The 18,329-nt window shown below is 39.6% G+C and overlaps 1 protein-coding gene across 1 annotated transcript in view; it reads left to right on the forward strand.

Moving 5' to 3' along the window:
* LOC116842217 (meiotic recombination protein SPO11) overlaps window positions 1-10,967 on the forward strand; it is a 70,869-nt gene extending 59,902 nt beyond the window's left edge. The window contains exons 5-8 of the mRNA XM_032811094.1: window positions 5,582-5,706; window positions 5,831-6,309; window positions 6,574-6,931; window positions 8,537-10,967. Of these exons, the coding sequence (XP_032666985.1) occupies window positions 5,582-5,706; window positions 5,831-6,309; window positions 6,574-6,931; window positions 8,537-8,837 (1,263 nt within the window). The 3' untranslated portion in view covers window positions 8,838-10,967. The remainder of the gene's footprint in view (window positions 1-5,581; window positions 5,707-5,830; window positions 6,310-6,573; window positions 6,932-8,536) is intronic.
* Window positions 10,968-18,329: the final 7,362 nt, after the last annotated feature.

The following is an 18,329-nucleotide window of genomic DNA, read 5'->3' on the forward strand; positions in this document are numbered from 1 at the left end:
TATATATATATATATATATATATATATATATATATATTCAAGCAGTTTCAAGTGCTCTATATTTATTCAGAAATGGCACGCAATTTTCGTCAGTGTACGATGTTCCTCGCTTCTAACGTCACAAATTCTATATGACCGTCGCGGCGAAGTTCGAGGAGCTTTAAAGCTTCGCTTCTGCAATCTGCGAGTCGCGAATCGTTCGATGACGATTTCAACAAACAGATAAGATTGCAAAATACGCATGTTCTCCTCTGCACAATTAATGCGAAACGTGGCAAATATTGTGAGCGGGCTAGCTTTGACTACAAGTCACCCTCCTGACTTTCTTTATTCCAAGTTTGTACGTTAGCCAACCCCCACGGCTACGCAGCCGCGATTCCCGCTGTTTGGACAAATTCGATGTTATCTTTGAAAATCGCCTCGAACGAAGACGTGAATAAGGGAACGACGGCCAGATCCGATCTCTCTCGGCGTCGGTTGATCGAAAACCTCGGCTGTTACGATTTCTTGAATAGACTCCACGCTCCGAACATGGTCGATTCACTATTGGACTCGGGGTATTTACGTCTTGCGCGACTGTTGAGAGAGAATACCTGGCGTATCGGATTTCGAAAATCCCTGACCAACACCGGCAGGAAGCTGGTTGACGCGCGACAGGTATTTTTCACGCTTGACTGGCGAACGATCAGCCTCGACCGGGTTCAAAAATCGTAGGGGTAGCAAACAGGAGGATTACCGCGAAAACGAGACTCGCGGAAACTCGTAGTCAATTGTCGAGTCCGCGATCTCACGCTTAAGTGCGTGTTCCGATCAGCCGGAAGTCAAGAGACTCGACAGGTACATGTCGCGTTTTGCATAAGGCCGCTTTTCACGCGCGACGAAGGCCCCTGGTATGCACGTACGCGCCGACCTCGTGAAAAGCCGGGCGTACGGTTACCCCCGCGTTCGCGGACTTACGACGAGGCGTATGAAACGCGTGAGATCTCGTGAAGGATTACGCGATCCTCGCCGTGTCTCCAACCGACATTTTGAGGACGCGCCGACGACGCGTGTTATATAGTTGTATATACGGGCTATTTGAGGGCTGGCGAGGCCATTCTCAGGGGTGTTTCTCTCCGCTGTGTGCTCGTTGCACAATGTAACACTATCCCCCTTTGTAACAGCGTAGCCTTGGAGTGTCTTTAATGCAAAACCGAACGCGAGCGTCACGACGTTCGGCCGCCCCAGCATTACTTTTTCATGAATAGTCCCGTTATGAGTATCTAAGAGGCCGGAACTCTCTCTCTCTCTCCTTCTCTCTCTTTCTTTTTGCCTTTCTCTCTCTCTTTCCGAGATGGTATTTCAATCTCGTGAATATCACGTGCACGGCTGACGACGCGAATTTATCATCACTCCTCAGTCCATTTCCTTGTCCTTCTCCGGAATAATATTTGCAAGATTATTGAAAATATTCCCAAATGAATCAACGTGCGTGAGGTTATTCGTTGCGCTGATGAAATATTTCGGGCGCACGTCGAGAGTTACCCCCACAGCTCGTTAGCATTCATTGTCTCCCCTCCCTCGCAATATGTACTGCTCATTTGTGAAAACGTTTGTACTGGCGCTTGTTGTAGATTATTATGGGAAATTTGTACGGCGTGGGGTTGCATTCAACGCACGCTACTTCTATGTTTGTTGCATATTGAGAGAAATTATCCGATAAACAATTAACAAACGGATATTTCCGATCAAAATACCCATGATTTTTTATATCCGATCAGGACATCCGATTAAATTTAATCGGGTCTTCCGATCATAATGGCATTTCATTAGATAAGCCAATCAAAAAATTATGAATCAATATTTCTTATTGGAAAAATCATCGGTATTTTGATCAGAAATATCCGTTTATTAATTTCTTATCGAATAATTTCTCTCAGTGCGCTATAAGCTTCTTGCATAAATCGGTCGTAATTTTCGGATATATCTCGCACGCTAATTATACTTGCAATCGAGAGAAAAATATTAAAAAAATAAAAAGTATTTATTCGGTGGATATACTAATAATACATTTACTCATACTAACAAAATATTTATCAAATAAGAGAACATATACATTTTCTTCGAATTTTAGCACGAAAGCAATTATTTAATCTGTTTAAATAAAAGAATTTAAGTAGATATGTTATTATATAGGGAAGCCACTGAATAAATATTTTTCATCTTTTCAGATATTTTTACCTCACACAGTGTGTACAGACGTTATTCGTACAATAATTGTTGACGTTTCTGTAAAATCCCTGTAACTGTAAAATCCACGTTTTTCTTAATTTTGTAAAAATATCATACAAATGATTATCTTTGTGACTCTAAAAGGCGTTCTGGAATCAATTTTTAGATACATATTTAATCCTAAACATTCTTATTATTTCTTTAGCTCTACGGATATTTAAACTTCCAACATAGAATACATGTGTATTCTACAAATGTTTACGTATTTTCTGTTGAAAGTCTAAATATTCGTACTTAAAAACCAAAACAGCGAGAATGTCTAAGTAGGCTGAGAAAAAGAGTTAGCTAACTTAACCAAAGCATTTCAGAACTCAGAAGCGATTAATTGGCCGCGGTCGTTTTCCCGGCGGTTTCCCGGCGAAAGTGGCGGCGAGTCCGCAGTCGAATTACGTTACAATCGGACGTTTTGCGGAGTGAGGGGTGTGTTTCACGCTCACAATAAGTCCCTGAAGTGTCTTTAGCGCGTACAGTAGCGCGCCGTTCAATGGTCGGTGCTCGCACAAATGCTCAGCGGGGTGTCCGGCTCTCTCGAGATTCGCCACTTCGATATGAACGCCGGTGTGCGATCGAGAGAAGAATTAATGTCTACCCCAGCACGGGACCCGGGCCGGGCCGTCGCGGCCAATACTTTGCCCCGCCATGCCAGGATTTAATATGTTTATTGCTGTGAGAATGTCGGCCTCGTGTAGACGGTAGATTTTTATCTGCTCGCGTCGCCCTTTAACTCCTCCCGTAACATTCGACGACGATTGAAAAGCGAATCCGGATCCTTCGCTCTGCGTACTCCTCTCTTCTCCTCTCGTCTCGCTCCGTTCGGTTCTCCTCTGTCGGTCTCTAATGACGGTCCTTTCAATGCCGTAATTTTTCACGCCACACCGGCGCATAAACCGCGCGCGATATTTGCGCAGTCAATGATACGTGCTTCCGCACGAGCGTGGATTTAATGCGAACGAAAGCGGGCGAGGTAAAAATCAATCGTCCGGCGATTGATGCGCGCTCCTTATCGGTGGAATTAATTAAATAACTGGGTGATTTCTTTGTGACATGCCGACCCGCGCGCATTAATCTGCCGTAAATTAACAAACGTAAATGAATAAACGCGTGCGCGCACTTTATCGTTATACATGACGGGACATTATCGTGTTCGTGATTAAGCGAATTACGGTGATATTTTTGCAGATAAATTTGTAACGATTGACACGATATTTCGCCGTCGACATCTGCCATTGTCTCTCACAAAGAACACTTTTATATAATCAATTTGCTTTTCCCACGCATCGTCGTTTTACTGCGAAGGGACCTCGTAAATGCTTTATGATCTTAAACTCCTTTATGATCTTAAACGGTCGAAAATATAGCGGCGAAAGGTGCACGTAAAATGAGTTGATTTTTACGCGAGGGCTTTATACATATTTTTATACGAGCCATAGATATAAAGTCAATGTACCAATTGCTGAATTAATAAGAAAACGCGATCAGTTTTATATTGTTGTTAATAAATAATTCATATAATTATCGTTAAAAGTAACGTTTACATAAAACTGATTTGCCAACGATTAAAAAATAATAGGAAATAAAATAAACATAAAATATATTTAATATTATAATTATTAATATATATATATATATATATATATATATATATATATATATATATATACACATATATATATATATTAATAATACTTAATATTAGTAATTAATATTAATATTATCTATAATACATAAGTATGTATAATTAATTAAAATATTAATATGTAATGTTAAATATAAATATAACATATTAAATATTAATATAAATTACTAATATTATATATTATACATGATATTATAAATATAATTATAATATAAACATCATAATTTCAATAAGATATTAGATAATTTCGGTTGCAATAATTAATCTGAATTAAGAAATTAATCATGTTCTAATTACCGAATAATATAGACTCAATGATTGAATGCTTATTAAATAATATTCCAAATTAGCATAAAGAAATATCTTTTAGCAAATAGTTAAGGTATATTTGTTAGAAATATTAAATATAAATATATTATTAACGTTTTAATCATTGGCACATTGTTTAATACTAAAAGTTAAAAGATAAAAAGTTATATAAAGCGTCTAAACGATGGACACGATGACCGCGTTTATTCTGAAGGAAAAAATCGATCAGTTCTACCGATAGAAACGATCCCTGCACAAAAAGCCGCATTGTACACATTGAAGTTACCTGTGGCGCGCATGTAAGCGCGAGGAAAACTAAACTTACCATGTGGACATTTAGAATGTTTTACGCACATGCGATAAATAACAATTTTGAACAATTTATCACGTAGCGTTACCTTTTTCATTTTCAATGTTCTATTTTTTTTTTAGAGAGAACGCATCCACTAATGAATAATACACGATAAGAAATATTGACGTTATGTTAAAGGGATGCTGAAACCGAAAACTTTACCAACAGAATTTTTCTGCAAACTTTATTCGTATTGGTTATACAGAATTACAAATGCTTTCACGCAATGAAAGTATGAAATAGCAAAAATAAATAGCAGCATCCCAGATAGCATACACATGTTTTAGAAATGTTTTATAAACGTTAGAACCAAACGTTACATAACCGTTTCCAAAACGTTTCATAACGTTTCTGAAACGTTTCTCATGAGTAAAAAATGTCTACTCAAAAAACGTTAGATGAAACGTTATTTTTGCGAAAAAAAATCGTTGAAGAAACGTTTTATAAACGTTTTAAAATATTTTATAAACGTTTCATAAATAAGGTTTCAGAAAAGTTCTTGTTAAAACGTTTCTTATTGGTGCTTTACGGTTCTAAAACTATAGATATGTTTAAGAAATGTTTCTGATATGTGTATGTGTTACCTGGGATTACTCAATATGTGACGAAAACGTAAAAAAAAAAAGATTTAAATGTCAAGCTGTCAGTTAGCATATTTGTTTAATCCAAAAGTTCCGCAGCTTGTACCTATCAAAATTGTGGATGCTGCAAACAAAAAAATTTTGAAAAACATTGCTGTACCTTCGCATTTAGAAGCTTAAGAGTATCCGAAAAATGTGCAGAAAGATTTCTACATATGCGTGATTACGTTTTCCGCTGAATATGAATAAAACAAAGCAACATACATTTACGTCAATTCTATATGTATAAGAAATACGAAAAGAATAGCGTGATTTAGCGTGTATTAGTGACGATTGTCTCTGCGTTATCGATATTGTTAGAGTTTGTTATCGACTTCAGCGTCTCCTTAAGTTTATTTCTTCACGTAAGCATCGCATTCTTCTTCTATTTAGGAAAAGCAAATGCCAAAAACGGGCGGGAAATTTCGTGAGCGAACAATTGCACCCATCAGCGAAAAATATCTGGACGTTGAAGAGAAATGTATCGACATACCGACAGTCGACAATGAAGCATTCAGGTAAAATATCCCGTTAAACATCTCAGCCCCGTGCATTATGTGTATTATTCGCAAGCAATTCGCAAACGCAAACTTTGGCTCATTATGCGTGTCACAATTGAAATTCATCACGCGCAATGTCTAGGGAGGATTTAATCGCGCGCATCGAAGCCGTCACGCTGAAGATAATAGAACAGATTGCCAACGGCCAATCACCGTGTATATCGTATATCGGTGGACGAAACAGCACCACGGAGTTCGAGTCGCAGGAGGAAACCATTTACCCGGGATACTCGATCGATTCCCAGGAGAACACAGCATATTTCAGCGAATCTCCAGTAGATTTCGCCGAGCAGCGAGACACGCGAGAAAACGCCAACGAGAATTCGGGAAGAACGACCGTGAATTTTGCGGCGAGACGCAGCAGAGACAAATTCGTCCTGATGATGATGATAATGGCCGAGACGCATTGTTTGCTACTGACCAACACGACTAAGACAAAAAGATCGTTCTACTACGATCTGAAGAACCCAACGACCGAGAGCTTGGCGCCCAATCAACGATACATCGATCGTGCGTTGAACAACGTCGCGAATCTGTTGAAATGCGCGCCGTGGGATTTGAGTAAGTCCGTTGAGTAATACTTGATTACGAAGGACGTTGTGTAGAAGTCGACTGAATTTTATTTGGTTTAATTTTACGCACGTGTGTAAGTTCAGGTTGAGCTTGAAAACGGCATTTTAGCTGTCGCTCCACCTGATGGGTACACTCAAGATGAAAATAATAATAATAATAAATAGAAATAGATCAAATAACAGTAGATAATCATCACACGCGATAATGATAAATGCGCGGAACTAGAGGACCGATAAGCGGGAGTCTTTCCAGGATTGCTGCCGACGGCGAAAGGACTGGTGGCGGGAAATATGAGCATCACTCTAGTCGACAATGAAGTCATCGACTGCGCGATATCGGGAGGCACGCTGATCCCGCAGATCGTCTCAAACGTGACTTCCATCCTCGCGAAAGCCATGTTCGTTTTGGTGATCGAGAAGGAAGCGGCCTTTCAAAAGTTACTCGAAGAGAATTGTCCTCGCGCTCTCAACTGTATTCTGGTGACGGGCAAGGGCTACCCGGACGTAGCCACGAGGATGTTCGTCAAGCTGTTGTCCGACAAGATGGACCTGCCGGTTTACATTGTCGTGGACGCGGACCCTTTCGGCGTGGACATCATGTTAATCTACCGGTAATTTGGTCCAAATCACCGCCGCATTTTAGTGGAACTTTTCCTATCTGGAATAATTTCTCCTGTCTGTCCTTTCGCATTTCTTAAGGGGATTGGAGGATCAGATTGCCTGAAAATCATGCTTGCTCTTTCACAATTTTTTATGACAAACTGAATGAATATGCGAAAGTGTTATTTTTTGACGTATATTTATACAACATATAAAGAGAAGAAAAATATAATTTTGATGATCAAATACTCAATATAAGTATGGTACATGCAGTAAAAAATATATTTCGTTTTGTTTTTCAAGGTCGTCATTTTGTGGTAATATCTTGACTCTCGGTAGTTTAGTTAAACTGAATTTTTGGTAGAAAATTTCCTTAAGTTTGTCGTTATCATGTGAACCACTGAAAAACTCGTAAAAATATTTAATTTTAAAATATTAATTTTTTTACTATAAAAGAACTGAAAATTTAATACTATTCCATTAAGATATTTGCAATTTTGTTAATTTTTACTCAATTTCTATTATAGTGGTTCACACGATAATGACAAGCTTAGGGAAATTTTCTACTTAAAATTCAGCTTAATTGAGCTATTGAGAGTCAAGATATTACTGCAAAATGACGACCTTTAAAAGAAAAACTAAATATATTTTAACTGCACGTACTATACACTTATATTGAGTATTTGATCATCAAAATTATATTTTTCTTCTCTTTATATGTTATATAAATACGCATCAAAATAACATTTTTGCATATTCATTCAGTTTGTCATAAAAAATTGTGAAAGAACAAACATGATTTTCAGGCAATCTAACCCTCCAGTCCCTTTAAGACTCCTGTCCCTTCGTCACGAAACTCTCGACTGATAACGTCAGAAGTGAGAAGACGCATGTCCAAAATTTTCATAAATACATTGAATACATTGAAATCAAAGGACATATTCATATAATCTACCCTTCGATTGAACATATTTGTAAAGGATTCTGAAAACTCTCTTTTTGTTTTCTAACAATCGACAAAAAATAGATAAATAATATAAAATAACTGCAATTAAAGGGATGCTGAAGGTGAAAACTTTACTGACGGGATATTGACATTTTGCTGCAAAGTTTACGTCGTATTATACAGAGTTATAAATGCTTTCACGTAATAAAAGTATATGCAAAAATAAATAGGATCATTGTACAATATGTGACGAAAATGAAAAAAAAATTTTTTTAATTTAAAGTCTGAAGCTGTCAGCTAGAGTAATATTTGCTTAATCCAAAAATTCCTCAGCTTGTATATGCTCTAAGCAGAATAATTAAAGAACTTTGCTGTATCTTTTTCCGCATCTGAAAATATAGGGTGCCTTTTCTATACCTGATCGACTCAAAGTATTATTTTATGGATATCTCTTTTTATTTTAACGCATTTTATAAGGATTTTTATCGTGTATTTTCTTATCTCTGACGTCACCTATCGACAGTTCTACGGCGAGAATACGGAGAGCCTCAACGTTGACGTTATCACGAGTTTTACGCTCGATGCAAAATGTGAGACGTATAGTCGTGACTTATACAAATTTCTCAGTCATATCGGTGAATTTCATTATACCGAGATGTATTTTCTGCAGCTTCGGTTCCACGGCTCTCTGCAAAGAGAACGAGTACTTGGCGTGCCCTAAAGCGCGCTGGCTCGGGATCTTTCCGTCAGAATTGCTTACTTTAGGAGCGAGAACAACCCCGCTCACCGAGGCCGACATCGCGAAATTGAGATCCATCGAGGCGCGAGCTTACGTGAGCGAAGCTGTATCGAAGGAGCTGAGCATATTGCGGAAGGGCAAGGCGGAAATAGAGGCGGTGTCCTCTTTGTCGAAAAATTTTCTCACGGCGACGTATGTGCCTTACAAAATAGACGGCCGGGATTACATTTGAGAAAGGCAATCTTTCGAGTTGGACACTTTTGTAACAAATGTTCCTCAGTCGACCATAGTTGTCGGCCAAGAACGATCCAATCCACGGGTAGTACGTTTCGAAAAGAATGAAGACAATTTGGTACATGATTGAAAAAGTATATACAAGGTGTCCGATAACTCATGAAGGAGCCGCGGTATACAGGTAGATACCATACCTTTACCATTTTGTAAACAATCACGTAAGATTAAGTTATTAATCATAGTAGATTCGTGAATAATCCCGCGTTATATGATAGATGAGTTACGATACCGAAGTCTGCCGCTGTATTCTTGTATATTAGGTTAAAATGAACAAAAAAGTCCTCTACCATTTTCCAAATGATTACATATATGCTTTAATTAAAAAAGTTTGTATTATTAATTAAAATATTATTAATTAAAATGAATTAAGAATATTATTAATTAAAGAAGTTTGCTATACAGTTGTGCGCGATAATGCACCAAACTTTTTTACTGAATAACTAAACATCCACGTGGTTATTTGAAAAATAACAGACGACTTTTTTCTTCAGTTGGACCTAATATATAAGCATACAATGATAAACGTCGCCATCACTCATCTATCGTATGGCACGTGATCATTTGCGAATCTTCTTGGATTAATAATTCATAATTTTACATAATTATTCGCAAAATGATACAGAATTTTTTGTTCAGTTTGACTTAATCTACCTGTACATCGCGACTCCTCTGTGAGTTACCGGACACTCTGTAGGTAGCGCCGAGATTCTTCAAATCTCGCGCGATCGTCCAAGCACGATCCATTTTCTTCTTTTCAAAGGTACACATTGACAAACTTAACTGTGAAAAAATTCAAACGATGCAATTAGTAAAAAAAGATTCAACTAGTAGAAAGTAAAAACTGTCCTTTCATTGATTTTAGGCGCTCATAAGGTTAAATATTTTTTTTTTGTAGAAAGACGTATGAATTATCCATTGGTGACAACTATATAATCATAATTTTGTGGGGTTGGATCATTCCTGTATGGTCAATTATATGTGTAATCGATACCGTGAAATTGTCATCGCGTACATTTACACGCGCTTTACATTCTAACGTAATGAGAAATAATCCTTTGAAGTTCTCTAATAAATACAAACGGCATGTATGTTGTTACTTCGAGCGATGTTATATTTTCGCTTTTAATGTCGGTCCGTGTTTTCGTTCGCACGACTCTCTCGGAAAAGCTTTCGCTGCTGTCCTCTAATGTTATAAGCTGTGGACTTTTGCGAAACGAGCCAAGATAAACGATGCTGCTGTTAGACGAACGTCTCGACAGAATGTTGGAGTCCATTGGATCCGTGATTGTTTTTACTCCGCGAAGGGTTTTCGAACGCGTCCTGTATGGATGCTCGTGCAGCCTTCAACATAGTTTCCGAGCAACTCTTAAATAATACTGGTTGACACAAAATGAGATTCTTTTTTGGCTTTAAATTATATCAAGTCATTTCTGATAGATTTTTTATCACTAATCTGGCTAAAAATAGCATATCCATGTCAATTAAGAAAACTTGAGTCAAAGTTGCCAAAATCTTGATATTTTTGTGTGAGTTACATCTTTCGATGAGGACATGCTTCAGAAAGCAGTGACAGCTCAAAGCCATGATTAGAAAGATTTTTTAAAGAATTTTAGTAACGGGCAATTCTAATCGTAAAATCATGTAATCAGAATGATTTTTTTTAAATTTCGTAACGATTAATTGGAAATGTATGAGAGATACTGTGGTAAATAATGTTTCTTATATTTTCATCAATTTTTTTTCGGGAAAACCTTCCCTGTCTGGGATCAGAAGTATCAAAATTTTAATAACTTTTTATTATAGTCTTGAGCTTCATTCTGAGTCGTTAAACTTTGATTGAGGTTTCTATGAAGATCTGACGTGATACGCTATTTTTACGGCCAGATTCGTAACCAGTACTACGAAATTCATTGGAAACGATTTAGAATGTCAAAGCAAATTTGATGTTGAATAGTTTAACATGCGCCATTGGCAATACACGTCACGATTAAAAATGTTAATACTGTTAAATTCAAAGATAAAAGAATAAAAGAAAACGATTACTTACGGTAAGATGATAATTTATTTGTAATTTTGATAAAATTCATTGTTTTGGTAGTTTCATGCACAAATATTCATATTTTTTGCATTAACAAGATAAAACAACATTCTTCTTATATTCTTATCAAATATATATCTGATAATCTCTGTAAGATCTCTCAGAGAAGATGAAAGAAGGGAAATTATTTACAATCTTTCAAAAATATTAAAGCTTTCATTTTTTAAAATATTACTAAAAATTTTCAATTATATATACTACAATCTAGTCGTTGAAACAGCAAGATAATAAATGAAAATAAGTCGGTAAGATAGTAATATAATAAAAATATAAATTAAGACTGTTTTCGAGATATATGAAAAATATAGATTAAGACTTTAAAATTTTTTGAAGTTTCTCTAGTTACTATGTATCTAGTTTCCTAATTACTATATGCTATATATAGTATATCAATATATTTTATAATATTGAAAATATCTTGCTTTTAATATCTTAAAGACTAAATGCTCCATTTGAGTTTCATACTAAAAATATTTAATTTCCTTAATTTTTTCTAAATTACCTCTTTACTAGCTTTCCAAAATTACCAAGTAAGTTATCATCTATCAAACTAAGTTATTTTTATCTCTAGTCACGATGCAATGTTTTACCGGTTGCCCGAGCGATTGTCCGTTCCACGCTTGTGCAATTTCGTCCGCCTCGGATGTTTCTTCTTGCTTCCTCGACGGGAGACCATAACTTGCGTAATCCACGAGCCGTTCTCTCGATTTCGGCTACGCTGTCCGCCAGTCGGCCTGCCAAACGCGCGTTCGAATGTGTTTTTTGAGGAAGAATTAAGTATACTTCAGGTAATGTAACAGTTTATTGAAAACACTTTGTCCGCCCGATGCCCGGGCCGAGCCTCGCTGATATTAAAAAACGCAGAGTCTTAATAACATGATTATCTCGTGGGTGTTACGTGGGAAGATAACTTGGACGATATCCGCGAAATCGGCGACGCATGACCAACTAACGGCCATGAACGAGAAGTCGGTCGTGCCTTGAAATTCCGCGATCGGACCCGATCTTCGCGATCTCCTGCCGTACTTCGCCCGACAAATCAGACTCGAAGGTTCGCACAGCGAATGCTGGTAAATTCTACTGGATTAATAACTGCATAAGCTGATATCACACGTAGAGACGTCAAATATCAAAACGTTACAAATTTCGCGTTATTCCTCCCAGATCCTCAACCCCCCGATCGCGTTATCGCGTATCCCCGACACTTTCGATCTGTCAATCGCGCCGGAGAGAGAGAGATCGCTCGTGTTTCTTTTTCCCTCTTTCTTCTGTTCCTCCCCCCCCCCCCCCCCCGCCATTCTCCCCGTCATTTTGCGTTGTACGCGTGCACGAGTCGCCGACTGGCCGATTTCGTGGATATTTCCGCGTGCAGGTCCGTGCGAATATCGCCAAAAATCGAAGTAGAAATAACTTTCGTGCCCGTTCCGCGCTACATGTCGAAGGCGAGAGATCGATCGAGCGATCCGAACGACGTCCGTGGCTCCCTCATGCGATGGGCGCGTGTCACGCGGGTGTTTCGACGAAATAGATATAAAAAACAATCCTTCGAGACAGCCGGACACGGTGCTCTGAGCAAGCACAGACTCGTTTCGAGCTACAAATTTCGTCGGAACGAAAGTGATCCACTCGTCGCTAAACGGTCGACTTGTCCTGCCTTCTTCCCGTTTTCACTACTTTCCTTCATTGCTCGCCAGCGTAATCGATCGTCAAACGATCGGACAACTGACATGCGTATCTTCTACGCGTCAGCATCCACTTCGTTTTCGTGCACACAGTTCGTTCGATTCGCAAATCTCAAAGGTGTCCAAAACTTCGCTTATCGATCACGCCAAAGAGATCACGGTTGTCGACTATTTCCCACCGTCAAGGATCAACGAATGAGTGGAGATTTTTGTTTCCTTCCTCTCCATCTCTCCCGGTCTCCAATTGCTTTGCGCTGATACGGCTGACTTTTCGCAATCGATCGATCGATCTGTGCGACGAGTGCATTCAACTTACGTGACTTTGTCGTTCGTTCGTGTGTGCGTGCGTTCGCACGGGCCCAAATCTCACACATTGCGTTCCGCGTGTGAATTATCGGTTTCTCTTCTCTTAAGGCTTGCACCTCGCCGCGACCATGTCAGATTTGTGACGTCAGAAGTGAAGAACGACACGCTAACGAAAATTACGTGTAATTTTTGAATAAAAATAAATATGGACGATAGAGCATTCGAAATTGCTTGAGAACACTTCTAAAACTGTCTAAAAGCTATCCCTTTCCCCTAATGATCAATAAATAGTCGTATAATAAATGGTGGAAAATGGCGAAATGAGACACGATGAAGTGATTCTGTTTTGTCCGCAGGTCTCACTTCACCATTTATACTATTTATTAATCGTTAGGGGAAAGGGATACATTTTAGACAATTTTACAAAGATGCTCAAGCAGTCTCAGGTACTTTTTCGTCTATATTTATCTTTATTTAGAAATGGTACGCAATATTCGTCAGTATGCCGCTTGTGACATCACAATTTCAACATGGCCGTGGCGAAGTACAAGGAGCCTTAACACGTGGGATGTGTACACTTGTGCGCGTGTATGTGTGTGTAAACGTGTGTGTACGCGTGTCTTGTGTGCGTGTTGTTTTCTTACATATGTCTCTATATGAGTGTATCTTTTCTTGCCTTTTATGTGTGTGTGTGTGTTTTCTCTTTAGCCTAGCGGCGATAATACGTTACCAAAAGCTATAGATACCCTTATGCGCTGCTACCAAGGTTTCTCTGTTGCGATTAATTTCATAACTCGCGCATGCTTGTTTGCGTGCCTGCCTCCGGTGATAATCGTCTTTTTTTCTTTTTTATTTTTCCAACGCCCCCTACGCTTACGTTTAGTTTGCCTCTCGCACACTTTCTGCCGTTTATTATATTTAATAATTGATTGTGAGATTTACATATGCACACACACACTCTCTCTCTCTCTCTCTCTCTCTCTCTCTCTCTCTCTCTCTCTCTCTTTGTCGCGCGCACTCTCACTCGCTCCACCGTTCGTCTCTCTCCTTCCTTCCCTCCTCCCTCCCATTTGCCTTCCTCATCTCTTCTTCGTCCCCAGCGGTTTTCCTCGTTCTCTTTCATTCGATCGCTTTCTCTCGTTTCGTGGATCGAAAGAGTCGCTTTTCTCGATCGCTCGCGTTATACTTACTCGGGGATAAATGGAAGCGATATTGTTGACGACGAACTTTTTTGTTTTTCACTACAAACGACCATTCATTTGTCGCGTAATGGAGGGGTCTTGCCCGTCGCGCATTGCGGCACGCGCGTTAATTTGACGGATAAGCTTCGTTACGAGGGTATACTTGCAATGCATGTCAAAGGAGACGTGGTAGGGGGAGACGCGGAAGGCGCGTCTTCGAGCCGGGGATTTCAATTAGTTCTGTTTCGTAGTCGCGGAAAGGTTTCGTGCGTCGCAAGATTCCCTCCATTACGCGCGTTGCATCTTTGTACTTTCTACGGTCAACAGCGGGCACATCGTCTCGACCTATAGCGATCCTTCGCGCCTACTTTTATCCTCGCGAAGAATCGCCCCCGCGAAGCCTGCCCGACCGATCGCTTCTCCGACAGCTCCGGCGAGGGATACGACGGGGGGCTTCGCGTCTCGCGGCCTACAACACGCGCGAACCGATCGTTCACGAGTGTACTCATTAAAATTATTAAGTAGTTTTTTTTCTTCTCGCCGCTTCTATTTATTATCGTTTGATTAGTTGCACTAGCCTTGATTGTCGGCATTTAAGGGCTGCTGGGCGTGCAGCGTACACATGGCGACGTGCGACACTTTCTTGTCCGAGCGCGCCTCTTCCCTAATAAACGTTCTTCACGAACTCGCGAATTACGTTTTTCCTCTTTCTTTTTTTTCTCCCCTCATTATCAGACAACGATTAGAAATCAGACCGGTGCGGTCTCGAAAATTATCTGCGATTTGATAAAGTCCCCGTGGCAATTACGCCCTCTGAGAGGTGCCGGCAGGTCCGGGGAAATAAGCGACGAGGAAACAGCGAGACGTTTTCGCATCAATCGAAAGAGTGATCTTATTGAGTTTCACCAACTCCGAGCTTAAGCTAACCGACGGTTAAAAGTAGCAGAGTAGCCAATTTCAATTTCAAGTGCCATAAACACTGTCGTACTGAACCTCAGTGTGCTATTCATTTCGTCTTACGTTGATTAAGGTAAATGATAGTAAAAGCTTATATTTTTCCAACTCTCTTTTATCGATAAGTGTGCCGAAATGTGATTTTTAAGTCATTGAAGTCACACACTTATTGGTGAAAGATAACAATTGAGACTTTTTATGATAATGTATATTCAGTCTCGATGTTTGTACTCCAGTAATTAGAATTCAACCGTCGGTTAGTTTAACCGGAGTTGGTGAAACTCACCCTAAGGGTATGCAGGAGCCAAGAGCAAATTCTAATTTGACTTTGGAGATCTTGTATGGTGAGAATACGAAACACCGTCCTGTTTGTGTAGTTGTATATGTCCATACACACGCAAATACTAATGTATCGCTCACAACGATGCAGCAACTGAAGTTAGTGCAGCTGAGCTACACTTTTCGTGATATATGCAACTTGACGTATTTTGCCACGCCGACATTAATATTTGCTCACCAAATTTGCTTTAACATCCTCTCCGCATAAGCGGCGAGAATGCTACAGAGCTCGAATTTGCATTTAAAATTTGAAATAAATAAAAAATGAAATTTCTTTAAAATTTGTAATAAATAAAAATATAGTCTCACGCTGCACCACGCGCCGAATGTTCATTCAAATAATTTATTCGCTTTTCATTTCGACCTTTTCTCCAAGAAAATTCTCTGCAGCATCCTGCGGATGTTTCTCCTAATTACAAATATCATAAATGCACGATGATTTTTTTCGTATTTCGGTCAAAATACATCAAATGCCTTTGCCTATTTGGCGGTTTCCCGTGTGGAAATTTGTTTGACAAAAACTGGTTTAGCGTCTGTTCAGTTTTGCCGATATTATTTATCTGGATAGGCGCTAGACGGACGCTAGCTCGTGTAAATATTTCATCATCTCTGAATAGAGATTCCAATTAGTTTTGCTCTCTAATTATCGTAATCTTCAGGCTGGCCAATAGCTGTTTTCTCAATATAGACGGTGCCACGGAGCTCAATTTATAAGTTTGTTCTTTTTCTCTGCATTGTTTGCACCAGTGTAATACGCAACACAGCTTCTTAGGTTCGTTTCGTGTGCATTCTTTGCGATCTAGCAGTAGATAGTAGGTAGCAGTAGATAAACGTGACACGTGACACGTGTCATAGAGGATGAAAAGACTATTCTTAAATCGAAAAAAAGTTAAAAAGCATCTTGTTATTTAAGCTTAAGATGTGAAAGCTATAATGATAAATCAATCACCTTCATACCAGTAAGCCAATTTTCTTTTTTACATTATTATGTTTTAAAGCCTGTTCTTCATTTTATAAATATCCTTGTGTTATTTAATTATTATTGATACATAATTTTTTATAACTTATCTCACATGTCTTGGAATGTAACATTGGCTAGGGGGCAAACCTGCCTTGAGCGGCATAGAAAAGTGCTATCTAATGCCTGGATAGTTTTATATCTCTAGGTTTTACAAGAAGTCTGTTTTTTTATCCGAACTGCCTAAATTGGTGCAATCAGTTAGAGTGAAGCAAAATATATCTGTCTCACTCTAACTTATCGCACTGGTGTGCACCAGTTCAGATAGCTCAGCTAAAAAGAACAGACCTAAGGTTACACATAGAGCTAGATGCTGACCAGTGCTCTGTTTTTTTTCAGCTGTACTGCTGAACTAGCGCAATAAGTTAGAGTGAAAGAAAATATATTTGTTTCACTTTAACTTATTGCACTAGTTCAGCAGTATAGTTAAAAAGAACAAACCGCAAGTTTGTAAGATAGGCTGTAGATAGTGCCTAGAAAATTCGCACCTAGGCTATTCCGGGTTTCCGGGTATTAGCAATTTCCACACAGGTCTCTCCGCGTAAGGTCTCCACAGTGACTCCTGCAGACCCTCAACGAAAAGATACGGGCAACTCTCGAGTCTATTGTGACCTAATAACGACACACAAGTGAGTTCGCACATCACACGCGTCAAATCGCAGGGCAATAATTTTCGAAATCTTCGCGAAATACCTCTGAAATACGTGTGAAAGATCGTAAAAATGTCAACACCGCCGCAGATATCTTCGAGACACTCACTAGCTCTATTGTTCGCGAGGCTCCCGAGCATCCGCTCCAACTGATGATGGAACGGCAAAGCCGGTATATCGTATGATTCGGCCGTGTACAACGCGACGCCTCGCGCGTCGTTCTTCTTTGCCGTTTCACCTGAACATATCACGAGCGAATACTCGGGATCACACGTGCGATCGATGCTCGATGATCAATCGCGCAATGACTGCGAGAGTACGTCTCATCTAATTAGCACAGTCGTTTATCCATTCGAGTCGATCGTCCCGAAAGGGCATACAGTGCGTCCGACAGTCGCACCTTCGACGAGATTCGAGTCCACGCGCGCCAACAAGTGCACCTTTACGAGCCTTGTCGCGCAAAAAATCGGATTCAAAGAGGCGAGCCCGATACCGCGCTTTTCCATGAATTATTGACGATCGTGCGCCGTCAGGCATTAGCCACAAGACCTCGTCGAAGGTACCCTCGCGAAAGGACCTTTCCCATAGTTGTATACGTATGTACAAGTATTCGCAAAATTTAAACGATTGGGCTTATAGGAGAGGAGGGAAGGAGGGAAGGGAGAGGAAGGGCGGACCGAGACGGGAATGCACAAGGGTTCTGTGTGTGGAACAATTTCTTACGCGTTAATAACATTATGGTACATAGAGCTAGGCGCCAAGCTGTACAACACAAAACTTACGATAGCCGTTTCGATTCTTTCTCTTTCTCTCTTTCTCTCTTTTTCTGTATTTCTCTCTCTCTATATATATATGTGTGTGTATATATATATATATATATATATATATATATATATATATATATATATATATATATAACGGTAAAGTGTGTCGATGCCTCTGGACGAACGTCACCGCGTAGGCGTAGATACTTTTTCCCCGTTTAAAATCGAGGAGGCACCAGTGACGCAGCTAGAAAAAGAAAGAGAACGTGAGGTGGAAGCTTGCAAACTCCTCGCGGACCGACGTGACTCGACTCCGAGATTTTTTTTAAGGTTCACGGTTTTCTCAGTTCCTCGCCGTCGTGAGAGCGTCGATCGGCCGCTTCGCCGGCGGGAGTGGCGGCGGGGAAGATGCGGGAGGGAGCGGGATGGAGGCAGGAA

This window comes from Odontomachus brunneus, unplaced genomic scaffold (assembly GCF_010583005.1).
Source record: "Odontomachus brunneus isolate Ranch 3 - 2012 unplaced genomic scaffold, Obru_v1 Obru_scaffold_022, whole genome shotgun sequence".
Classification (NCBI taxonomy): domain Eukaryota; kingdom Metazoa; phylum Arthropoda; class Insecta; order Hymenoptera; family Formicidae; genus Odontomachus; species Odontomachus brunneus.